General features: G+C 41.0%; 1 protein-coding gene across 4 annotated transcripts in view; it reads left to right on the top strand.

The window, feature by feature from the left end:
• The window catches only part of PTPN3 (protein tyrosine phosphatase non-receptor type 3), a 287,151-nt gene that overhangs the window by 162,887 nt on the left and 102,057 nt on the right, over nt 1-22,207 (top strand). For all 4 annotated transcript variants that reach the window (XM_054018775.1, XM_054018773.1, XM_054018774.1 and 1 more), the window contains 3 exons: nt 1,036-1,208; nt 9,396-9,530; nt 10,570-10,746. In XM_054018775.1, coding sequence (XP_053874750.1) covers nt 1,036-1,208; nt 9,396-9,530; nt 10,570-10,746 — 485 coding nt within the window. The remainder of the gene's footprint in view (nt 1-1,035; nt 1,209-9,395; nt 9,531-10,569; nt 10,747-22,207) is intronic.

Genomic DNA, 22,207 nt, shown 5'->3' on the forward strand with positions numbered 1-22,207 from the left:
TCTCCAGCCCATCTCAATTATTTCTCTTTTCCCCAAAAAGGAGTTATTGCCATCTTTAATATCATCTAGTCTAAAAGGCTATTAAATGGAGGGTGGGGGTTTCCTTATAAAATCTTTCTAGACCTAAAGGGAAAGGGAACAAGAGAATTGTTAAAACAAAAACCTTGTTTAATACTTTATATTTTAAGGGCTTTAATTGTTTTTTCCTTTTTTTTTTTTTTTTTTTTGTATCTTCAATAAAAAATGTAAAAGATTTTTTTAGTGGTGGATTGTTGCCATGGAACTAAGCAGACCAAGGTCTCTGTACACAAAATCTTGAAACTTGTTAACTGTTTAGCTTTGTGCAATGACAGGGTTATGTTAGCACCTCTGACTCTCTGGACCTATTTATTTCATTGAAATTAACCAACAGTGATATGGTGGTGATAGCCTTGTTTACAGTGGTCAGTACCATGGTCAGTGCTGTAAACTTCTGTAATATGCTTTTTGGGAGGTCTCTATATCTTAAGTAGTTCTATCACAAGTAATTTAAGAACTGTTTTGAGTCTGATTTGGGTTGTTTCTAAACTGATCTTCTGTTAGAATGTACTCCACATTGAATTTTTGTTTTTCCCTAAACAATGTAGGCATATAAAACTCAAGTAAAAGATTTTTTTTCTTTAGTTTTGGAAGGATCATTGTATGAAGATCTGATATCTTAACTGACATCTGAGCAGTCCGATAACTTAAGCAGATTCCACAGTTTTGTCAATGATATTTAAATTCATAAAGTGTGGTCAGAAAAGTGATTGCAACATGTCTTTGACATTTCAGATTGGTTTTTCATCAATGAGTGTTTTACCACTTGAAAATAGTTTATGGAGCCATCAATTTTATTTTTTTCTGTTGATTCTTTGCACTTACTGATGACTTACCAGTTTAAAATTACTTTTAGCTGTAAATTGCCTGTTAGCTTTACTTGATTTTTAAATCTTTCTCTTAATATTGTCAATCTGCATATTCTATACTAATACGTACTGTGTTTTATTATTACAGAATGAATCCAGAGAACATATAGTTGCCTTCAACATGCTAAATTACAGAGCATGCAAAAATCTATGGAAATCTTGTGTAGAGCATCACACGTTTTTTCAGACAAAGTCGTCACTACCTCATGAAAGAAAGATATTGTCCCATTATTGGACCTTTGGTTCTAGAAACCCAACAAAGTGAGTACAGTGCCTAAAGACATGACTTTCTATTTAATTTAAAAAATCATTTTCAAGTCTTGTACACACTTTCTACACAAAGTTGAAAGCTCAGGACAGTAGTTCATGAGTTGAATCCTGTTTCCAGTACTATCATATATTTCGCATGTAAGTCACTGAACCGCACTGTGTGTGTTTCCCCAACTGTAAAATAAAGAGAAACTTAATTCCTCACAGGACAGTTCTTGAAGTTTTGTTGTTTGCAGAGCATTTTGAGATCTCCAGGTAGAAACAGGCATAGAATTGTAGCATGGTATCCTTATTATGGAACCTCATTTTATAGAAATATTTCATGACATTAAATTAAAAAGAAAAAAAAGTTCTTTGGATTTAAACCTGGTTCACCAGTATGGTTTAAAACCCACATAGTTCAACCTTGTACAAAGGTATAAGAGAACCAGAAAGTAAAAGTGACATGAAACTAATGACAAAATATTTTTGCGAAGCGGACTTGTCTGTTTTCCTTTTCTAAGTTGAGAGAAATAAGAAGTTTTAAAGATGAAAAATTTACATTTACTTTTAATAATCTCAGGTTATGTTAATAACAGAGGTAAGGAACCTTTTTTGCAATATTGTTATTTTTAACATTCATAAGAAAAAAGAGTAGACAGAAAAATACACTAACGAATCCTGCATAATTCAAAATTGGTTTGAGTTTAAAACTGAAATCTGTATCATGCTCTACATTAAATGGATAGTATTTTCAAAAAATTATTTTCAATTAATCTTTTATAATACATTAGGATTTACTCTAATACTTGGATGCTATTACCAAAGGAATTAGTGTTTTCAAATTATTAGGAAATAAGTATAGCTGGAAGAGTTTTTTGTTCAAAAAAAGCAATGCAATGCAGAACATATTTAAGCATTTGGAACTTTGGTAGGTCAGGAGCTCCTGCAAAACAAGCTCTTCTGAATTCGGTATAACTATGGAAAGATGGGAAGTTTCCGCTCTTCTGTAGTAAGTGGTGCAGCAGGACCTGCTGGCTGCTGATTTTTTGAAGAAATGAATGAAAGTCTATTTTTCCAGTCTTCTGGAATCTCTCCCGTCTCCCATAATGTTCCAAACATAATAGCTAGAGGCTCAGATACCTCCTCTATTAGCTCCTTGAGTATTCTAGGATGCATTTCATCAGACCCTAGTGATTTGCAGGCATCTAACTTTTCTAAGTGATTTTTAACTTTTTTTTTTTTTTTTATTTTATCTTCTAAACCTACCCCCTTCCCATTAGCATTCACTATGTTAGGCATTCCTTCAGACTTCTCGGTGAAGACCGAAACAAAGAAGTCATTAAGCATCTCTGCCATTTCCAAGTTTCCTGTTACCGTTTCTCCCTCCTCACTGAGCAGTGGGCCTACCCTGTCCTTGGTCTTCCTTTTGCTTCTAATGTATTGATAAAGTCTTCTTGTTTCCCTTTATTCCTGTAGTTAGTTTGAGCTTATTTTGTGCCTTTGCCTTTCTAATCTTGCCCCTGCATTCCTGTGTTGTTTGCCTATATTCATCCTTTGTAATTTGTCCTAGTTTCCATTTTTTATATGACTCCTTTTTATTTTTTAGATCATGCAAGATCTCGTGGTTAACCAAGGTGGTCTTTTGCCGCATTTTCTATCTTTCCTACCCAGTGGAATAGCTTGCTTTTGGGCCCTTAATAGTGCCCCTTTGAAAAAGTGCCAACTCTCCTCAGTTGTTTTTCCCCTCAGTCTTGATTCCCATGAGACCTTACCTATCAGCTCTCCGAGCTTACCAAAATCCACCTTCCTGAAATCCATTGTCTCTATTTTGCTGTACTCCCTTCTACCCTTCCTTAGAATTGTGAACTCTGATTTCATGATCACTTTCACCCAAGCTGCCTTCCACTTTCAAATTCTCAACAAGTTCCTCCCTATTCGTTAAAATCAAATCTAGAATAGCTTCCCCCCCAGTAGCTTTTTCAACCTTCTGAAATAAAAAATTGTCTGCAATGCAGTCCAAGAACTTATTGGATAGTCTGTGCCCCATTGTGTTATTTTCCGAACATATATCTGGATAGTTGAAGTTCCCCATCACCACCAAATCTTGGGCTTTGGATGATTTTGTTAGTTGTTTAAAAAAAGCCTCATCCACCTCTTCCACATGGTTAGGTGGCCTGTAGTAGACTCCTAGCATGACATCACCCTTGTTTTTTACCCCTTTTAGCCTAACCCAGAGCCTCTCAACACTTCCGTCTCCTATGTCCATCTCCATCTCAGTCCAAGTGTGTACATTTTTAATATATAAGGCAACACCTCCTCCCTTTTCCCCCATCTATCATTCCTGAGCAAGCTGTACACATCCACACCAACGTTCCAATCGTGTATTATCCCACCAAGTTTCAGTGATGCCAACAATGTCATAGTTGTACTTATTTATTAGCACTTCCAGTTCTTCTTGCTTATTACCCATACTTCTCACATTTGTATCTAGGCATCTAAGATACTGATTTGATCTTGCCTCCCAGTTTTGCCCCGACCCTCCTTTCTCTTTGCCATTATAGCCCACGCTCCCTCCTATTTCCGACCCATCTCCCAGGTCTTCATGTTCTCCACTTATCTGTGGGCTTTGCTCACCTGTCCCTTTCCTCACCTTTCATATGGTATGGTAAATCATACCATATGAAAGAGTTGTGTTCCGAGGTTCTTATTTGCAGGTACAGTTTAAGCATCAGTATCTGAAAATGTACTGTTTGTCTGTCTTTCTAATGGGATTAATAATGCCTCCATGGCACTTCTAGAACAGAAGTATTAAGGCTACAGATTGAGCTTCTCGAGAATGTATTTGATGAAGGGACAAATCCTTCTTCCTTACGCAATAGGAGTCTTGTAATGAAAAGCATAAAAGGATGATACACTGGTATAAATATACTCTTCACCCTTTCTAAATTGCTACTATAAATACTGATAGTTATATCACGTAAATCTGTGCAGTTTATTTAGTACTTACAGGGAGGGCAGCTCTCCCCGCTCCCCCCCCCAGTGGAAAACTATGTAATTTGATAGCCAGTAGAATAAAAACATCACAAATTAGGCTGTCTGGGATTGTATTCGTAGAAGATCCTCAAACAAAAATATAAATTTATTTCAAAGTAATTGCTATTGCCCATTTTTAGCTTATCAAGCTGAAGGAGGGATTTTTGTAGACAGTTTAAAAAGCAGTTTAAAACAAAAATAAAAAATAAAACCAACTCTTTCAAATCTTCCTAGTTTTCACAGTTATACCTGCTATGAGAAAAGAAGCATATGATCTAGTTGCTGTAGTTATTCCATATAATTGCAAAACACTTGTCTGAAGAATTTTTTATTTTAGGATAAAAGACCTTCTTTAAAAAAAAAATTGATATACCCATCTTCTCCTGCAATTGCTAGAGAGGTGTAAAGGCAAGTAAACTGAGAGGAAAATCCAAGTATTGAGGGTACTCAGAGAACCTTTAGTCTCTTTTGGAGAACTCATGATCAAAGTCAATTTAGGAGGAAAAATTGAAAAATCTAGAAAACATTTTCTCAGCATTGGTTATAAAGTGTTTTAAATCTGAGATATTTGTCAATTATTAGATACTAGGGCTGTCAATTCATCACAGTTAACTCACGTGATTAAAAAAATGAATAGTGATTAAAAAATTAATTGTGATTACTCACCGTTTTAAACACACTATTAAACAGTAGAATACAAATTGAAATTTATTAACTATTTTTGGATGTTTTTCTACATTTTCAAATATATTGATTTAAATTACAACACAGAATACAAATTGTACAGTGCTCACTTTATATTATTTTATTACAGATATTTGCACTGTAAAAATGATAAACAAAAGAAATAGTATTTTTCAGTTCACCTCATACAAGTACCATAATGCAGTCTCTTTATCATGAAAGTGCAACTTACAAATGTAGATTTTTTTGTTATATTAACTGCACTCAAAAACAAAACAACGTAAAACTTTAGAGCCTACAAGTCCAATCAGTCCTACTTCGTGTTCAGCCAGTCACTCAGACAAATAATTAGATAAAATGGAAAGAAGGTACTAATGTGAGGTTTCTAAAGATAGCTACAGCACTCGACCCGAGGTTTAAAATCTGAAGTGCCTTCCAAAATCTGAGAGGGATGAGGTGTGGAGTATACTTTCAGAAGTCTTAAAAGAGCAACACTCTGATGCGGAAACTACAGAACCCTAACCCTCAAAAAAGAAAATCAACTTCTGTTACTGGCTTCTAACTCAAATGATGAAAGTGAACATGCATTAATCCTCACTGCTTTGGATTGTTATCAAGCAGAACCTGTCATCAGCATGGATGCATGCATGTCCTCTGGAGTTGTAGTTGAAGATGAAGGGGCATATGAATCTTCAACACATCTGGCACATAAATATCTTGTAATGCTGGCTACAACAGTGCCATGCAAATGTTTGTTCTCACTTTCAGGTGACATTGTGAACAAGAAGTGGGCAGCATTATCTTGTGCAGATGGAAACAAACTTATTTGTCTGAGTGACTGGCTGAACAAGAAGTAGGACTGATTGGAGATGTAGGTTCTAAAGCAGGGGTAGGCAACCTATGGCACGCGTGCCAAAGGCGGCACGCGAGCTGATTTTCAGTGGCACTCACACTGCTCGGGTCCTGGCCACCGGTTCAGGGGGCTCTGCATTTTAATTTAATTTTAAATGAAGCTTCTTAAACATTTTAAAAACCTTATTTACTTTCCATACAACAATAGTTTAGTTATATATTATAGACTTATAAAAAGAGACCTTCAAAAAAGGCTAAAAGGTATTTCTGGCTCGGGAAACCTTAACTTAGAGTGAATAAATGAAGACTCGGCACACCACTTTGGAAAGGTTGCCGACCCCTGTTCTAAAGTTTTACATTGTTTTATTTTTGAATGCAGTAATTTTTTTTGTACATAATTCTACATTAGTAAGTTCAACTTTAATGATAAAGAGATTCATTACAGTACTTGTATGAGGTGAAAGGAGCAATGGTCTCAAGTTGCATTGGGAGAGGGCTAGGTTGGATATTAGGAAGAACTATTTCACTAGGAGTGTGGTGAAGCACTGGAATAGGTTACGGAATCTCCATCCTTAGAGGTTTTAAACTCCGGCTTGACAAAGCCCTGGCTGGGGTGATTTAATTGGGGTTGGTCCTGTTTTGAGCAGGGGGTTGGACTAGATGACTTCCTGAGGTCTCTTCCAACCCTAGTCTTCTATGATTCTGTGAATTAAAAAATACTATTTCTTTTATTTTTACAGCACAAATATTTGTAATACAAAATAAATATAAAGTGAGCATTGTACACTTTGTATTCTGTGTTGTAATTGAAATCAGTATATTTGAAAATGTAGAAAACATCCAAAAATATTTAAATAAATGGTATTCTATTATTTTGTAACAGTGTGATTAATCATGATTAATTTTTTTAATCGCTTGACAGCCCTGTTAGATACTGTACCAAACGCTTTTCATTAGGAAGTTTGAGGTGCCTTTCTTAAAAGTTGGAGGATTTTGACAGTCAACCCTCCCTCCATCTTTTTCCTGACACTGCATGTGTAAGTTTAAAATATTTTCCATTTCTCCTGGATGCTGTTGGTAATCTTGTGCCGTCTTGACGTAATGGGTTCTATACTTCAACAAAGCACATTCATTAAAAGCCTTAGTATATATTTTAAGCAAGCTGCCTTCTCCTTTTCAAGAGCGGTAAACACTCCGAGGCTCCAGTTTCCATCAATACATTGAATATGAAAAAAAAAACCTAGAGATTTCTGCCATTTGTCTAAGTAATTAAAATTATTTTGTCAGCTTTAAAGGACTTTATTAAATTATCTTATTCCAGTTAAATGTCAGATTTGTTATTTTCTGCCCAAAGAATGAACTGTTGCCAATCACATGGCCTTTGTCTAAGATAATAGACTAGCTACTGGAACTCTTATCATTCTGGGAGTTGAGCCAGAACAATTACAGTACACATGGCTTCAGTTTCAGTAACAAGGTGAGCACATAAACTTTAAAAAATGGATAATAACCATGGGTTCTAAAGGAGATTAGCCCCATCCTAGCAAATGAGCATGGTTCTAAAGCAAAAAAACCCCAAACAAACACCCTCAATATCCCCCATTCTCATACAGGTCTTCAGGTCAAACAGGATGATGGAATATCTTAACAACTTGATAGAGGTCTTTTTTGAGATTCAGATTGGATGTTTTTTCTAAAAGATCTGCTCTAGGAATTACTTTGGGGAAGTTCTATAGCCTGTGTTATACAGGAGGTCAGCTGAGATGCTCACAATGGTCCCTTCTGGCCTTGGAATCTATAAATATGAGAATAGGATACATTCAATTCCACTTCCATTTGTGCTTTTCAAGTCAACTTTGAAATGAAGTTTAAAACCATAGATGACACATCCTTTGATCAGAACTAAAAACACCCAATAGATAAACTTAAACTATTTAACTACCATGTGTCCTGGAGAGCAAAACTCCTGGAAAACTAAACATAATTGTTTTATTAGAATGAGGGAGAATTGTTTGTATCCAACAATCCACTGCATACATAGATAGTATTGTGTGCTAGAAAACTATATGCTCCAGGCTTCGTAGCTTTGCAAAGGTATGAATCTTAACCCATGCCATGCAAGTTCTGTCCAGCACAGAGCCAGAGGGTAGATTGTCAGCTGATATAAACTATCACAGCAGGAAAAGAGAGCTGCTTCCAAACTTAAAATTATTTCCCTCTGTCCTTTTGTTATGTATCACAAATTGTCCCCAAAGAGGAAAAATAAAATGATAATTTTTTGCAATATGACCTCCTGAATTTTACCGAAAGAAATGGTAAAACAGTCAGAAAATAAAAAAGGATAACACCTAAATAATGTATAGAGTTCAGGAAACATACCGCAGAAATCTAAGGATCTTACTGCGGGGATTTAGATCTAGTGTGATCTGGACAACTGCTGTAAAAGCAGTGCTATTCTGAGTGACCTGTTAGAGTTTTAAGGTAGAAGAGCTCATAAATCACAACATCTATTAATCCATTCTGTGTGTTGTTGGAATGCTGGGAATCACTGCTTTCTAATGATAGAACATTTATCTGCTATGACCATTTATGAGAAAATGGACCTTATAGTTTCTGATCCTTCATTTGAGCACTACTTATTTTTGGAACAGCTCCAGATCCCAGACCTCACATCACTGTTACCTCCCCCACTCCACCTACAGTTTTCATGAGAAGTGTAGGACTTTCTCCATGACTCACTCTTAAGTGCAGAGCATCTTAGCAGTTGTTACCAAAGAAATTAAAAAAATTAGCAACCTGTCTCCTGCTACTCTCTCTGCTTGCTGCTGTTGACTTAATAAGCAACCTCAGTAGGGCATGGCATTTCTTTCTGGAACTAGGATAAAAATAAAAAATTAGATATGTGGCTAACTATTAGCTAACATAACATTAAATAAAAAAGCTCATAAACAAGACTGTCCTATAATTCACCATAATGCTCACTTCCCCCGCCCCCACCAAATTATAAGGTGTTAAAGCTGATGGTGCCATTATTGCTTTAATAAGCATATGAAAACTTACTCCTTCTAATAGTTACACTAATTGGTGTGTATAAGTTCCATAGAATAACATTTGAACAAACATATTTAAGAATGAGGCTCTTAATTATGTATATATGCATTGCCCTATTCTGCCAGTCTTTATACATACAGTTTCCAATCACTTAAATGAGAATTACATGTAAATAAGTGCTGCAGAACCAGATCCTAAATGAAGAAGAAATCTAAAGTTTTTGAGAGAGTTTAGGCAATGATGAAATAAAATAATGACAACATTAAAATTATTTGTCAATAATTGCATCTATTAACTAGATTGGAATTCAGAGTTCTAAAACAAAGGAAGAAATACATTTCTATCAATCTAATGTAATAAAAAAGAAAACAATTTGGATATGAATTAATGAACCCAGGATACCTTGCTGAAATGAAAATGATTGTTTTTCTTTTGGGAGTTTTGAAGCATTTCCTTTCAATTGTAGAAACTACAAAAGGCTTAATCGGTACTTGTGAAATTAATTTGCATAAATGTAACTGATTTTCGTATTCTATGTAAAACAGTTATATAAAGGGTATTTTTATTTCCTTTCAGGTCTGTAAACAGCCACTATTGCAGAAAAGTCATAGGTGGGATGGTATGGAACCCAACTATGAGGAGATCTTTATCAGTTGAACATCTAGAGACCAAAAGCCTGCCTTCTCGGTCTCCTCCTGTTACCCCTACTTGGTAAATAAAGTTTCAGCCTTACAAAAAATAAAGGCAAATTGCTCAATTTCATTGTACATTTACAAAACAGGACATAGTATATATTTTAATATAGTCTGTATATATTTTTTAAAAAGTCTGTTATTTTAAAACAAGTAATCTACCAAGGAAGTTGATCATTATATCATATTTCAGGGAAAAATCAATCAGTTCATTTCCTTGTCAAAGCACATTTGTATTACAGGTTTCAGTTTATTTGCTGCACTTTGTACATGGTATGGTCACAAGATTTTCAGAAATATGTAATGATCATTAATATCATTCTGGAGTGTATTAACAGCAGTGTTGTATGTAAAATGCAGGAGGTAATCATCCTGCTCCGTTCTGCACTGGTGAGGCCTCAGATGGAGTAGTGTCTAATTCTGGGTGCCACACTCTAGGAAAGATTGAGAGAGTCCAGAGGAGAGCAGCAAAAATGAAAAAAGTTTTAGAAAACCTTATGTCTGTGGAAAGGCTAAAAAACTGGGCATGTTTAGTTTTGAGAAAAGAAGACTGAAGGGGGTGCCATGATAACAGTCTTCAAATATGTCATGGGTTGATTATAAAAAGGAAAATAATCAATTGTTCTCCATGTCTCATGAAGGTAGAAGTAATAGCAGTGGGCTTAATCTGCAGGAAGGGAGATTTAGGGTAGATATTATGAAAAACTTTTTAACTATTAGAATAGTTAAGCACTGGAATAGGCCTCCAAGGGAGATCGTGAAATCCCCATTATTGGAGGTTCTGAAGAAGAGATTAGACAAACACCTGTCATGGATAGTCCAGCTTTACTTTATCCAGTCTCAGCACGGGGTGCTAGACTTAATGACATCTCAAGGTCCCTTCCAGCCCTATACTTCTGTCATTTCAACCAATTTTTCTGTCACTGAAGTAAAACTTACTGTGTCCTTTAATTTAGATCTCAGGGCATGTATTGCAATAGAATGGAATTAGTCACTTTTGAAAAAGCTTTACGAAGGATTTTGTCTCAACCAACTTGTGTTCACGTGTTTCCCATAAGGAGGAGTCCTAGACTACGTCATGAGATTCGTAAACCACGACACTCATCTGTAGACAACCTTACAAATGAGATTGCCTATATTACAGAAACAGAGGATGTTTTTTACACGTATAAGGGTTCTTCAACATCAAAGGACAGTGATTCAGAGTTCTCCCAGAACCGCAGTCCACGGAGGAGGTAAGGATCTCGCAAACAGCAAGTCAATTGTTTTGACTTCAGATCTTAAAACATCTTTAATAGAGTAACAATATTACACTGAATTAAACTAATTCTGTATTTAAGTCTCTCAGAATTAAAGATTATGCAAAAAATGGGGACACCATAATATTTCATATACAAAGCGACAGGTATTTCCAAATATAGCTAAAATAAGAGTGTTCTCAGTAACTTGGAGAATTGGAGAAGGTAATAAACTTACCAGCCATTGCCTGCGTTAGGCACTGGCCAGACAAAAGAGCTAGAAAAATACATTTTCTAACTTAAAATGCAGTTTCTTTTTCTGTGATGCTAAGGAAGATGGTTTCTGGTGAGCAGGATTACTCCTGATTACATGCACCATGTCACTTGGAGCATTGAGGCTTCCAATCTGAAATGCAGTATATTCTCAGTTTTAAAACACAAGGCAAGAATTTCTTTGCCAGCAAAGTTTGAACCTAACCCTTGTCAGGTTCTGAGAGTGATTGTGGACCTCAAACCCGGGCCCATGGATTCCCCAGGCAGTGCTGAGCCCGTGGCCACCACCCAGCAGCTCACCTGAACCAGAAGAGAAGGGGGCTTGTGAAGCTCTATCTCACAAAGGGCCTACCCACGAAGCTCCTGACTGGGGGAGATGTCCAGTCCCACCCATTGGCTGTGACGCAGTCCTTAAACCAGAAAGAGGCACAGGAAGTTGTCTGAGTAATTAAATGAATCTCTTACTGGCTGCTGCTAGGGATCCTGCCTAACTTGCCTGATTCCTGAGCCCTGCCTTTCTGTTCCTGCCCTCCTAATCCCAGACCCCTGTCTGTTCCTGATACTTGCTTTCCTGCCTCACCCCCCGACCCCTGCTTCTGCACTGTACTCTGATGCTGATTCCAGATTCAATCCCTAGCTTGGCTTCTGGTACTGGCTCTAGCTCTTGGCTTGACTCTTGACTCTGGTTCTAGTTCCTGACTCTAAGTATTAGGTTTGATCGCCCAGGCCCCAGTCTCTACGGGTTCACAGATAAAATTTAGACTGGAACCAAACTGGACATGCAGTGCTTTTGCTGTTCTTAGTGCCCTGTTTCCCACAGTTTTCAAAACTGAGCCCCATTCAGGAAAATAGCAGAGTTCTGTGGCACTTTATAGACTAACAGACGTATTGGAGCATGAGCTTTGGTGGGTGAATACCCACTTCGTCGGATGCATCCGACGAAGTGGGTATTCACCCACCAAAGCTCATGCTCCAATACGTCTGTTAGTCTATAAAGTGCCACAGGACTCTTTGCTGCTGTTACAGGTACAGACTAATACGGCTACCCCTCTGATACTTGACATTCAGGAAAATGACACCAATATTCTCCCTCATAACTTGGCAATATGATAGTAAAGGTCTGCACATCTTAATTTTATATATCTTTTGAGCCATGTTGGGTGTTCACCCTACACTTTGAGAAACAGTGTTAATGGAAGGTGTTCAAAAACACGTATCACTGTAATTATCATATACAGATTTACTTTAAGTCAACCAAATCATGTAGTTCTAGTTCTAAACCCTGGGATTTAAGTATGCTGTCTCTTGTTGAAGATGGCAGAATTTTTACTGTAAGGTCACAAAAATGGTTACCTGTAAAATAGGAAAAAAACACAAAATTTAAGGGGTTACTTGCTTAGAATATATGACCATATACGTTTGAGTAAGAACAGTGCCTGCTTGCCAATCTCACTCGCAAAAGTGGGACTGGATATTAGCTGTGCATGCAATAACCATCATAGTACATACAAATATGCAATGTCACTTTTTTGTGTAAATAATCATAAATAGGAAGCCTTGTCCTCCCACAGTAAAAGTGTAAAAAGAAGTGACAGACAAATTATGCCCTTTCAGCAGTCTTTCATATCTAAGTTACTTTAAAAAGAGTTTCTGGGAACATTTAGTAATTCAGGAAATCTTCATGAGAGATCATGACTTTAACCTGAGCAATATGTTTAGTGTCTTTTGATTAGCAGGTGTGGTCATGCTGCTAATATTAATTGCATGTCTTCAAATTAAGATACACTAACTTTAAAGTTATGCTTTTTGACCACTGCACATTACAACAGTAATTTGTTTTTGGCCTTTTTTAATTCTAGAGATTGGGAAGTGATTAGCAGCTGAGTAAAAGGGATTATGGAGAAGGGATAAGATAGTTAGTGGGAGCAGAGGTGGCAGTTCCTGAGCCGACAGAGGGAAGATGGAGAGTGGAAGGAGAAGTGATGGAGGAGAACTGGGCAAGTGCAGCAGAAGACTGACAGTAGTTTAATAGGTGGTGGAAAGTAGCCACTCTGTGACAGAAGCATACAATGGCCAACAGGATGGGTTATGTCTTGATAGGTCTCTTCTCCGTTTTGCCTGTTGCTGTTTCTTCTCTGCTCATTTTGCTTTTATTACTCTAGTATTGTCTCTTCCCTTCCTGTTTACTTCTTTTGTACTGGCTGGTTGTCTTGGTAAATTTGTGGTATTTCTCACACACTGAGAACGGAGTTGCAAGTTTCACTGAGAATACCACAATTTTTTTTTAAAATATGACTTTTGCTAATGAATGGACCAGAACACCAAATTGAGGTTGTATCCTAGCAATTTTGTTTTGATTGTGATAAACATGCAGGGTAAGAACATCACCGTTAGTTCACAAAATCAGATTTGTGTAAGTTTATACACCTCTCCAGCATTTCCTGGGTGTCATACAGATATATTTAAACTATGGTCCCAGGAGGCCCAACTGAGAGTGCAGATTCTTCACTTTGAACAGAATTATAGCATGTGCACGTAGGGGTGAAAACAATGAGCTATTGACACAGAGAACGAAAGTCTTTTATCAGATTGTCTGACAGCTTTTGTGAAATGAATGGTCATGATTTTTTTTCCCATCTATTAACATTAGAGGTGGATAGTATAGTAACCATAAGGATACTACTTCTCCATAGTTAAGATTGTAACCAGTTTATTGTAGCTGACTACCCCCCTACAAACTCTCTGACATCCCAGCCTCTCCCTCTTCTCCCCCCCGCCCACACACACAAAGGTATCAAACCTCTGGCAAAATATGGGAAAGTTTGAGGCTGCTGAACATAGGAAAGAGGAAGATCCTCTCGTGCTATCTCTTTCCCCATCTAGAAATACAAAAAAAAAAAAAAAAAACTTTGAACATAGTTTTGGTCTGAACATTGCCAGATTTACTCTGAAAGCAACATAGAATGTTTCTGTAAAAAGCAACAGAGAGTCCTGTGGCACCTTTAAGACTAGCAGATGTATTGAAGCATAAGCTTTCGTGGATGAATGCCCACTTCGTCGGATGCATCCAGACTAACACGGCTACTCCTCTGATACATAGAATGTTTCTATAAGGTTTGGAGGAAATCCATCATATAGTTTGTTTCATAGAATATAGAAAATAAATTTACCTGATTATAAAATAAACCCTGATTTAGGGTTGCCAGGTGTCCAGATTTTGACCGGAACTCCCGGTCGAAAAGGGACCCTGGCGGCCGGCGGTGCAGGAGGGGCTAAGGCATGCTCTGCGCAGCTCCCGGAAGCAGCAGCATGTCCCCCCTCTGGCTCCTACACGTAGGGACAGCCAGGGGGCTCTGCATACTGCCCCTTCCCCAAGCGCTGGCTCCGCAGCTCCCATTGGCCAGGAACCGTGGTCAATGGAAGATGCGGGGGCGGCGTCTGCGGACGGGGCAAGGCGCAGAGCTGCTTGGCCGCACCTCCACGTAGGAGCCGGAGAGGGGGACATGCCACTGCTTCTGGGAGCTGCTTGAGATAAGCTCTGCCCGGAGCCTGTACCCCTGCCCCAGCCTGATCCTCCTCCTGCCCTCCGAACCCCTTGATTCCAGCGCGGAACCCCGTCCTGCACCCTAAACCCCTCATCCCTGGAGCCCTCACCCTCCCTGGGCCCTAACCTCCTCCCCTGCCCTGATCCATCCCCCACCCTCTGAACCCTTTAGTCCCAGCCCAGAGCACCCTTCTGCACCCAAAACCCCTCATCCCCAGCCCCACCTCGGAGCCCTCAACTCCCACCCCCCCCCGCCCACACCTCAACCCCCTGACTGGAGCCCCCTCCTGCACCTCAAACCCCTCATTCCTAGCCCCACCCCAGCCAGATCCCTCACACCCTCCCTCATCCCAATCCACTGCCTCAGCCTGGAGCCCCACTCCTCATTTCTAGCCCCACCCTGGAGCCCACAACCCTAGCCAGAGCCCTCACCCCCTCCTGCACTCCAACCCCTTGAGCCACCCCGGTGAAAATGAGCGAGTGAGTGAGGTGGGGAGAGCAAGCGACAGAGGGAGGGGGGATGGAATGAACAGGGGAAGGGCTTTAGACAAGAGGCGGGGCCTCGAAGGAGGGGCGGGGCAAGGGTGTTGGGTTTTCTGCGAGTAGAAAGTTGGCAACCCTACTTGATTTGAAAATTTGACTTTTGCCTGATATTTTCTCTAATTCAAACAGGCCTGTTACTGTCCTTTTAAATTACCATATAGTTAGATCTCCTTGAAAATTTGGGTGCCAGTTCTGTTTGTTTAAATAAAAATGTTGTAACTAATACAAATTATTAATTACTGTTATATATAGGACTGTTTTGAAACCTACTCTCTTGATGCTCCTGTGTATATTTTGGTATTAAATGGCGGATATTGTGTGCATGTGTTTGAGCAAACAGATTGCCCTCTTAATGGTTACAGGTTGTAAAGTTCATAGTGTTAGGGTGGCAGCTAACAGTTTTCCTTTAGATTTATTTCTAATCCTTGGTCTGCTGATGTGTGGTTTATTGTGGCGGGCCTCTTCAGGGTAAGGTTTATTTTGATCCCTTTGTAACAACAGAAAGAAAAGAGAGAAAAAGTACTCTCCACGCTTTCACACATGAAGATGAATTGACAGTTAACACATGTTCTGATAATATTGAAACAGATACTCTTGTAAGAATTTTCAGATTGAGATGTAAAAATAGCCATTTTTCGATAGATGTTCATAACCAAGTCTGGTAAATTATTGGAAATTTCAATCTGAAAAATAGACAAGATTCTTGATGATTGAGGTTGATGGGGGTGGGGAAATAAACCTGATGAAGAATATATTAAACATAGAATTATTGAATAAAAATAAATCATATAAATATTAAATTTAAAAAATGTATTAAATCAAGAATATATAAAATGACAGCCCTTGTTTCCAACAAATTGTTTCAACAACTAAAGCAAAGATACTGAACTGATATTTTCTCAAGTATTTTATTTGACCCTCTACAAATTACATAGAGGGGTGGCATATTGATTGTAGCTGGTCCATTTTTCCTGAGAGTCTTCCAAATACCAGTTTAAAATTACTAACCAATAGCCATTATTAGCTTAACAAGCATCTCTCTCTCATTTTAATTGTATAATCTGAACTCTTCATCTATTTATTTAAAAATCTATCTTTATTTGCTTTTGCAAAAGAAACATTGAAAGATGTAAAGCAGGATTAATCAGACAGAGCAGAGTTCCATTAGTTACTATTCTGTCTTTGAATGCCTCATTTTAAACAATGAAAGTGATAAAAGAATACTCAATTTAACTGATGTTACAAGAACATTTTTAATTTTTCTTTATTTTCATGTATGATTTAGCTAAAAAATTAAAAAGCACGTAACTAAAGCCCTTAGCACCTTTGACTCATATTTAAATATACAATCATAAAACACTTTGCAGTGTGCAGTCACACCATAAGGAACTGACTAATCCATTTGAGCATTGCTGTTTTTTATAAAGTTAAGATGGTATCATTTAAAGATTACAAAGTAGCAGTTTTGAAATCCCCCGTCTTTTATTTCTCCCTTGAACATTTAAAAAGGAAAAGATAGAGTACTGACTTGCTTTTATTCCTTGTATTTATACACTGCCAGCAAGTATCTCATCATTAGAAATGAGGGAGTAGCGGGCTCTCTGTTTCCATTCAGTCCTCAACTTTTCTTCTGAGGCTGCCAAAAATTGTGCCAATTGATGCAAACCATAATAGTGGGGGGTTTTCATATGGAAACATTTGTTGATGTGGAAAGAAAGGGACCATTACTATCAAACTACTGTCAGATGGTGACATCTTTTCATTGTTGGACTCTTCACTTTGCCTAAACTTTACAATCTGTGTTCCAGGGTATGTCTACACTACGAAATTAGGTCGAATTAATAGAAGCCGGTTTTATAGAAATCGGTTGTATACAGCCGATTTTGTGTATCCCCACATAAAATGCTCTAAGTGCTCTAGTCGGCGGACCGCGTCCACAGTACCGAGGCTAGTGTTGACTTCCGGAGCATTGCACTATGGGTAGCTATCCCACAGTTCCCGCAGTCTCTGCCGCCCATTGGAATTCTGGGTTGAGATCCCAGTGCCCGAATGATGCAAAACAGTGTCGCGGGAGGTTCTGGGTACATGTCGTCAGGCCCCTCCCCCTCCGTCAGAGCAACGGCAGACAATAGATTCACGCCTTTTTAACCTGGGTTACCTGTGCAGACAACATACCACGCCAAGCATGGAGCCCGCTCAGCTCACCGTCACCATATGTCCTCTGGGTGCCAGCAGACGTGGGACTGCATTGCTACACAGCAGCAGCAGCTAACTGCCTTTTGGCGGTAGACGGTGCAGCAGACTGGTAGCCTTCATCGGCGATCTGGGTGCTGGCAGCTGTGGGGCTGGCAGCCGTAGGGCTGCATTGCACCAGCCCCTTGCCTTTTGCCTTTTGGCAGTAGATGGTGTATTACGACTGGTAACCGTCCTATTACAAGTTGGATCATCGCACATTAGCAGAGTCTTCCCTGAGCAGCAGATCGTGCAATAGGCCTGAAGGCCATCGTCATCATACAGGAAAAATGTGGCTATCAGTCTTAGTACACTAACTGCCAAGCGCCCAGTATTTGCTGCCAAGCACCCAGAAGATGCCGAGGGCTATCAGTCATGCTGCACCATCGTCTTAAGATGTAAAAAATAGGTTTGTTCTGTATTCATTTGCTTCCCCCTCCCTCCGTCAAATCAACGGCCTGCTAAACCCAGGGTTTTCAGTTTAATCTTTTGGGGGACCATTCTGTGTGACAGTTGTTTGTGTTTCTCCCTGATGCACAGCCACCTATCTTGATTTTAATTCCCTGTACCTGTACGTCATGTTGTCACTCGGCCCGCCCTCCCTCCCTCCTTCCCCTGGTCCGTCAAATACTAGTTTCGCACCTTTTTTCAGACCAGGCGCCATAGCTAGCACTGGGATCATGGAGCCCACTCAGATCACCGCGGCAATTATGAGCACTATGAACACCACACGCATTGTCCTGGAGTATATGCAGAGCCAGGACATGCCAAGGCGAAACCCGGACCAGCCGAGGCGGCGATTGCAGCGCGGCGAAGAGAGTGATGAGGAAATTGACATGGACATAGACCTCTCACAAGGCACAGGCCCCAGCAATGTGGAAATCATGGTGTTACTGGGGCAGGTTCATGGCGTGGAACGCCGATTCTGGGCCCGGGAAACAAGCACAGACTGGTGGATCCGCATCGTGCTGCAGGTGTGGGACGATTCCCAGTGGCTGCGAAACTTTCGCATGCGTAAGGGCACTTTCATGGAACTTTGTGACTTGCTTTCCCCTGCCCTGAAGCGCCAGAATACCAGGATGAGAGCAGCCCTCACAGTTGAGAAGCGAGTGGCGATAGCCCTGTGGAAGCTTGCAACACCAGACAGCTACCGGTCAGTCGGGAATCAATTTGGAGTGGGCAAATCTACTGTGTGGGCTGCTGTGATCCAAGTTGCCAGGGCAATGAAAGACCTGGTGATATCGAGGGTAGTGACTCTGGGCAATGTGCAGGCAATAGTGGATGGTTTTGCTGAAATGGGATTCCCAAACTGTGGTGGGGCCATAGACGGAACCCATATCCCTATCTTGGCACTGGAGCACCAAGCCACCGAGTACATAAACCGCAAGGGGTACTTTTCAATGCTGCTGCAAGCCCTGGTGGATCACAAGGGACGTTTCACCAACATCAAAGTGGGATGGCCAGGAAAGGTACATGATGCTCGCGTCTTCAGGCACTCTGGTCTGTTTCGAAAGCTGGAGGAAGGGACTTTCTTCCCGGACCAGAAAGTAACCGTTGGGGATGTTGAAATGCCTATCGTGATCCTTGGGGACCCAGCCTACCCCTTAATGCCATGGCTCATGAAGCCGTACATAGGCAGCCTGGACAGTAGTCAGGACCTGTTCAACTACAGGCTGAGCAAGTGCCGAATGGTGGTGGAATGTGCATTTGGACGTTTAAAAGCGCGCTGGCGCAGCTTACTGACTCGCTCAGACCTCAGCGAAAAGAATATCCCCATTGTTATTGATGCTTGCTGTGCGCTCCACAATATCTGTGAGAGTAAGGGGGAGACATTTATGGCGGGGTGGGAGGTTGAGGCAACTCGCCTGGCCGCTGATTACGCGCAGCCAGACACCAGGGCGGTTAGAGGAGCACAGCAGGGCGTGGTGCGCATCAGAGAAGCTTTGAAAACGAGTTTTGTGACTGGCCAGGCTACGGTGTGAAACTTCTGTTTGTTTCTCCTTGATGAACCCTCCGCCCCCCCCCAACCCGGTTCACTCTACTTCCCTGTAAACCAACCACCCCACCCCACATTCCCCTCCCCACTTCGAGCACCGCTTGCAGAGGCAATAAAGTCATTGTTATTTCACATTCATGCATTCTTTATTAATTCCTCACACAAGTAGGGGGATAATTGCCAAGGTAGCCTGGGATGGATGGGGGAGGAGGGATGGAAAAGGACACACTGCATTTTAAAACTTTAACTCTTATTGAAGGCCAGCCTTCTGATGCTTGGGCAATTATCTGGGGTGGAGTGACTGGGTGGCCGGAGGCCCCCCCACCGTGTTCTTGGGTGTCTGGGTGAGGAGGCTATGGAACTTGGGGAGGAGGGCTATTGGTTACACAGGGGCTGTAGCGGCGGTCTCTGCTCCTGCTGCCTTTCCTGCAGCTCAACCATACGCTGGAGTATATCAGTTTGATGCTCCAGCAGATGGAGCATTGACTCTTGCCTTTTGTCTGCAAGCTGACGCCACCTATCATCTTCAGCCCACCACCTCTCCTCTCGTTCATATTGTGCTTTTCTCATGTCTGACATTGACTGCCTCCATGCATTCTTCTGTGCTCTATCAGCGTGGGAGGACATCTGGAGCTCCGTGAACATATCATCCCGTGTCCTCCGTTTTCTCTTTCTAATGTTCACTAGCCTCTGTGAAGGAGAAACATTTGCAGCTGGTGGAGGAAAAGGGAGAGGTGGTTAAAAAAGACACATTTTAGAGAACAATGGGTACACTCTTTCGTTACAAGGTCGCATTTTTCCTCTTATAGTGAGGGCCTGCCGGTTTGGTATATGAGATCACTCACGCAGTGCCAGGCAAAAGATTTCGGCTTGCAGGCAGCCATGGTAACATGTGGGAATGGTTTCAAACAGCAGCGCCCTCATTTCCCATATCAAGGATGAATTGGGTTGGCCATTTAAAATGGGTTTTCAATGTAAAAGGAGGGGCTGCGGTTTCCGGGTTAACATGCAGCACAAACCCAACTAAACCACCCCCCACACACACACACACACACAATTCTCTGGGATGATCACTTCACCCCTCCCCCCACCGCGTGGCTAACAGCGGGGAACATTTCTGTTCAGAAGAGCAGGAACGGGCATCTCTGAATGTCCCCTTAATAAAATCACCCCATTTCAACCAGGTGACCGTGAATGATATCACTCTCCTGAGGATAACAAAGAGAGATAAGGAATGGATGTTGTTTGCATGCCAGCAAACACCGGGTCCATACGCTGCCATGCTTTGTTATGCAGTGATTCCAGACTACGTGCTACTGGCCTGGCGTGATAAAGTGTCCTACCATGGCGGACGGGATAAGGCAGCCCTCCCCAGAAACCTTTTGCAAAGGCTTTGGGAGTACATCAAGGAGAGCTTTCTGGAGATGTCCCTGGAGGATTTCCGCTCCATCCCCATACACGTTAACAGACTTTTCCAGTAGCTGTACTGGCCGCGATTGCCAGGGCAAATTAATCATTAATCATTAAACACACTTGCTTTTAAACCATGTGTAATATTTACAAAGGTACACTCACCAGAGGTCCCCTGTGTGCCCTCAGGGTCTTGGGTGATTTCGGGGGTTACTGGTTCCAGGTCCAGGGTGACAAACATATCCTGGCTGTTGGGGAAACCGGTTTCTCCGCTTCCTTGCTGCTGTGAGCTACCTACATTACCTCCATCCTCATCTTCCTCGTTCCCCGAACCCTCTTCCCTGTGTGTTTCTCCATTGACAGAGTCATAGCACACGGTTGGGGTAGTGGTGGCTGCACCCCCTAGAATGGCATGCAGTTCCGCGTAGAAGCAGCAAGTTTGCGGCTCTGCCCCGGACCTTCCATTTGCTTCTCTGGCTTTGTGGTAGGCTTGCCGTAGCTCCTTAATTTTCACGCGGCACTGCTGTGTGTCCCTGCTATGGCCTCGGTCCTTCATCGCCTTGGAGACCTTTTCTAATACTTTGCCATTTCTTTTACTGCTACGGAGTTCAGCTAGCACTGATTCATCTCCCCATATGGGGAGCAGATCCCGTACCTCCCGTTCGGTCCATGCTGGAGCTCTTTTGCGATCCTGGGACTCCATCACGGTTACCTGTGCTGATGAGCTCTGCGTGGTCACCTGTGCTCTCCACGCTGGGCAAACAGGAAATGAAATTCAAATGTTCAGGGTCTTTTCCTGTCTACCTGGTCAGTGCATCTGAGTTGAGAGTGCTGTCCAGAGCGGTCACAATGAAGCACTGTGGGATAGCTCCCGGAGGCCAATAACGTCGAATTCCGTCCACACTCCCCCAATTCCGACCCGCAAAGGCCGATTTTATCACTAATCCCCTCATCGAAGGTGGTGTAAAGAAACCGGTTTAAAGGGCCCTTTAAGTCGAAAGAAAGGGCTTCGTCGTGTGAACGTGTCCAGGCTTAATTCGATTTAACGCTGCTAAAGTCGACCTAAACCCGTAGTGTAGACCAGGCCCCAGTCACTCAGTTAAAGTTCTACTGCTTCCTTTTTGTAAACTGTGAATTAAGTTGGAAGTTTGCGCCAGTTTAGTTATAACTTGAACCAAATGCAGAGGAACTCCCATCAACTGCTTATTTGAATATGCTTCATCCTTCGTTAAATGTATTTCTACTTCAGTTATGCATTCCTTAATTTCTCTCACTCTGTATATAGCTATTCTGTGTGTATAAATTGGTATGAAACTAGCTTATTCGTTGGAATAATAGTGCAGCATTTGACATGCAGTGTGCTCATTCATCTGACACATTTCTCCTTTCACCATGTGCTTGATCATTTCCCCACTTAAACTTTTGAAAAAAAAAATTCTACATTAGTCCCAGACCCCTAG

The sequence above is a fragment of the Malaclemys terrapin genome, chromosome 2 (assembly GCF_027887155.1).
Source record: "Malaclemys terrapin pileata isolate rMalTer1 chromosome 2, rMalTer1.hap1, whole genome shotgun sequence".
In the NCBI taxonomy this organism is placed as follows: domain Eukaryota; kingdom Metazoa; phylum Chordata; order Testudines; family Emydidae; genus Malaclemys; species Malaclemys terrapin.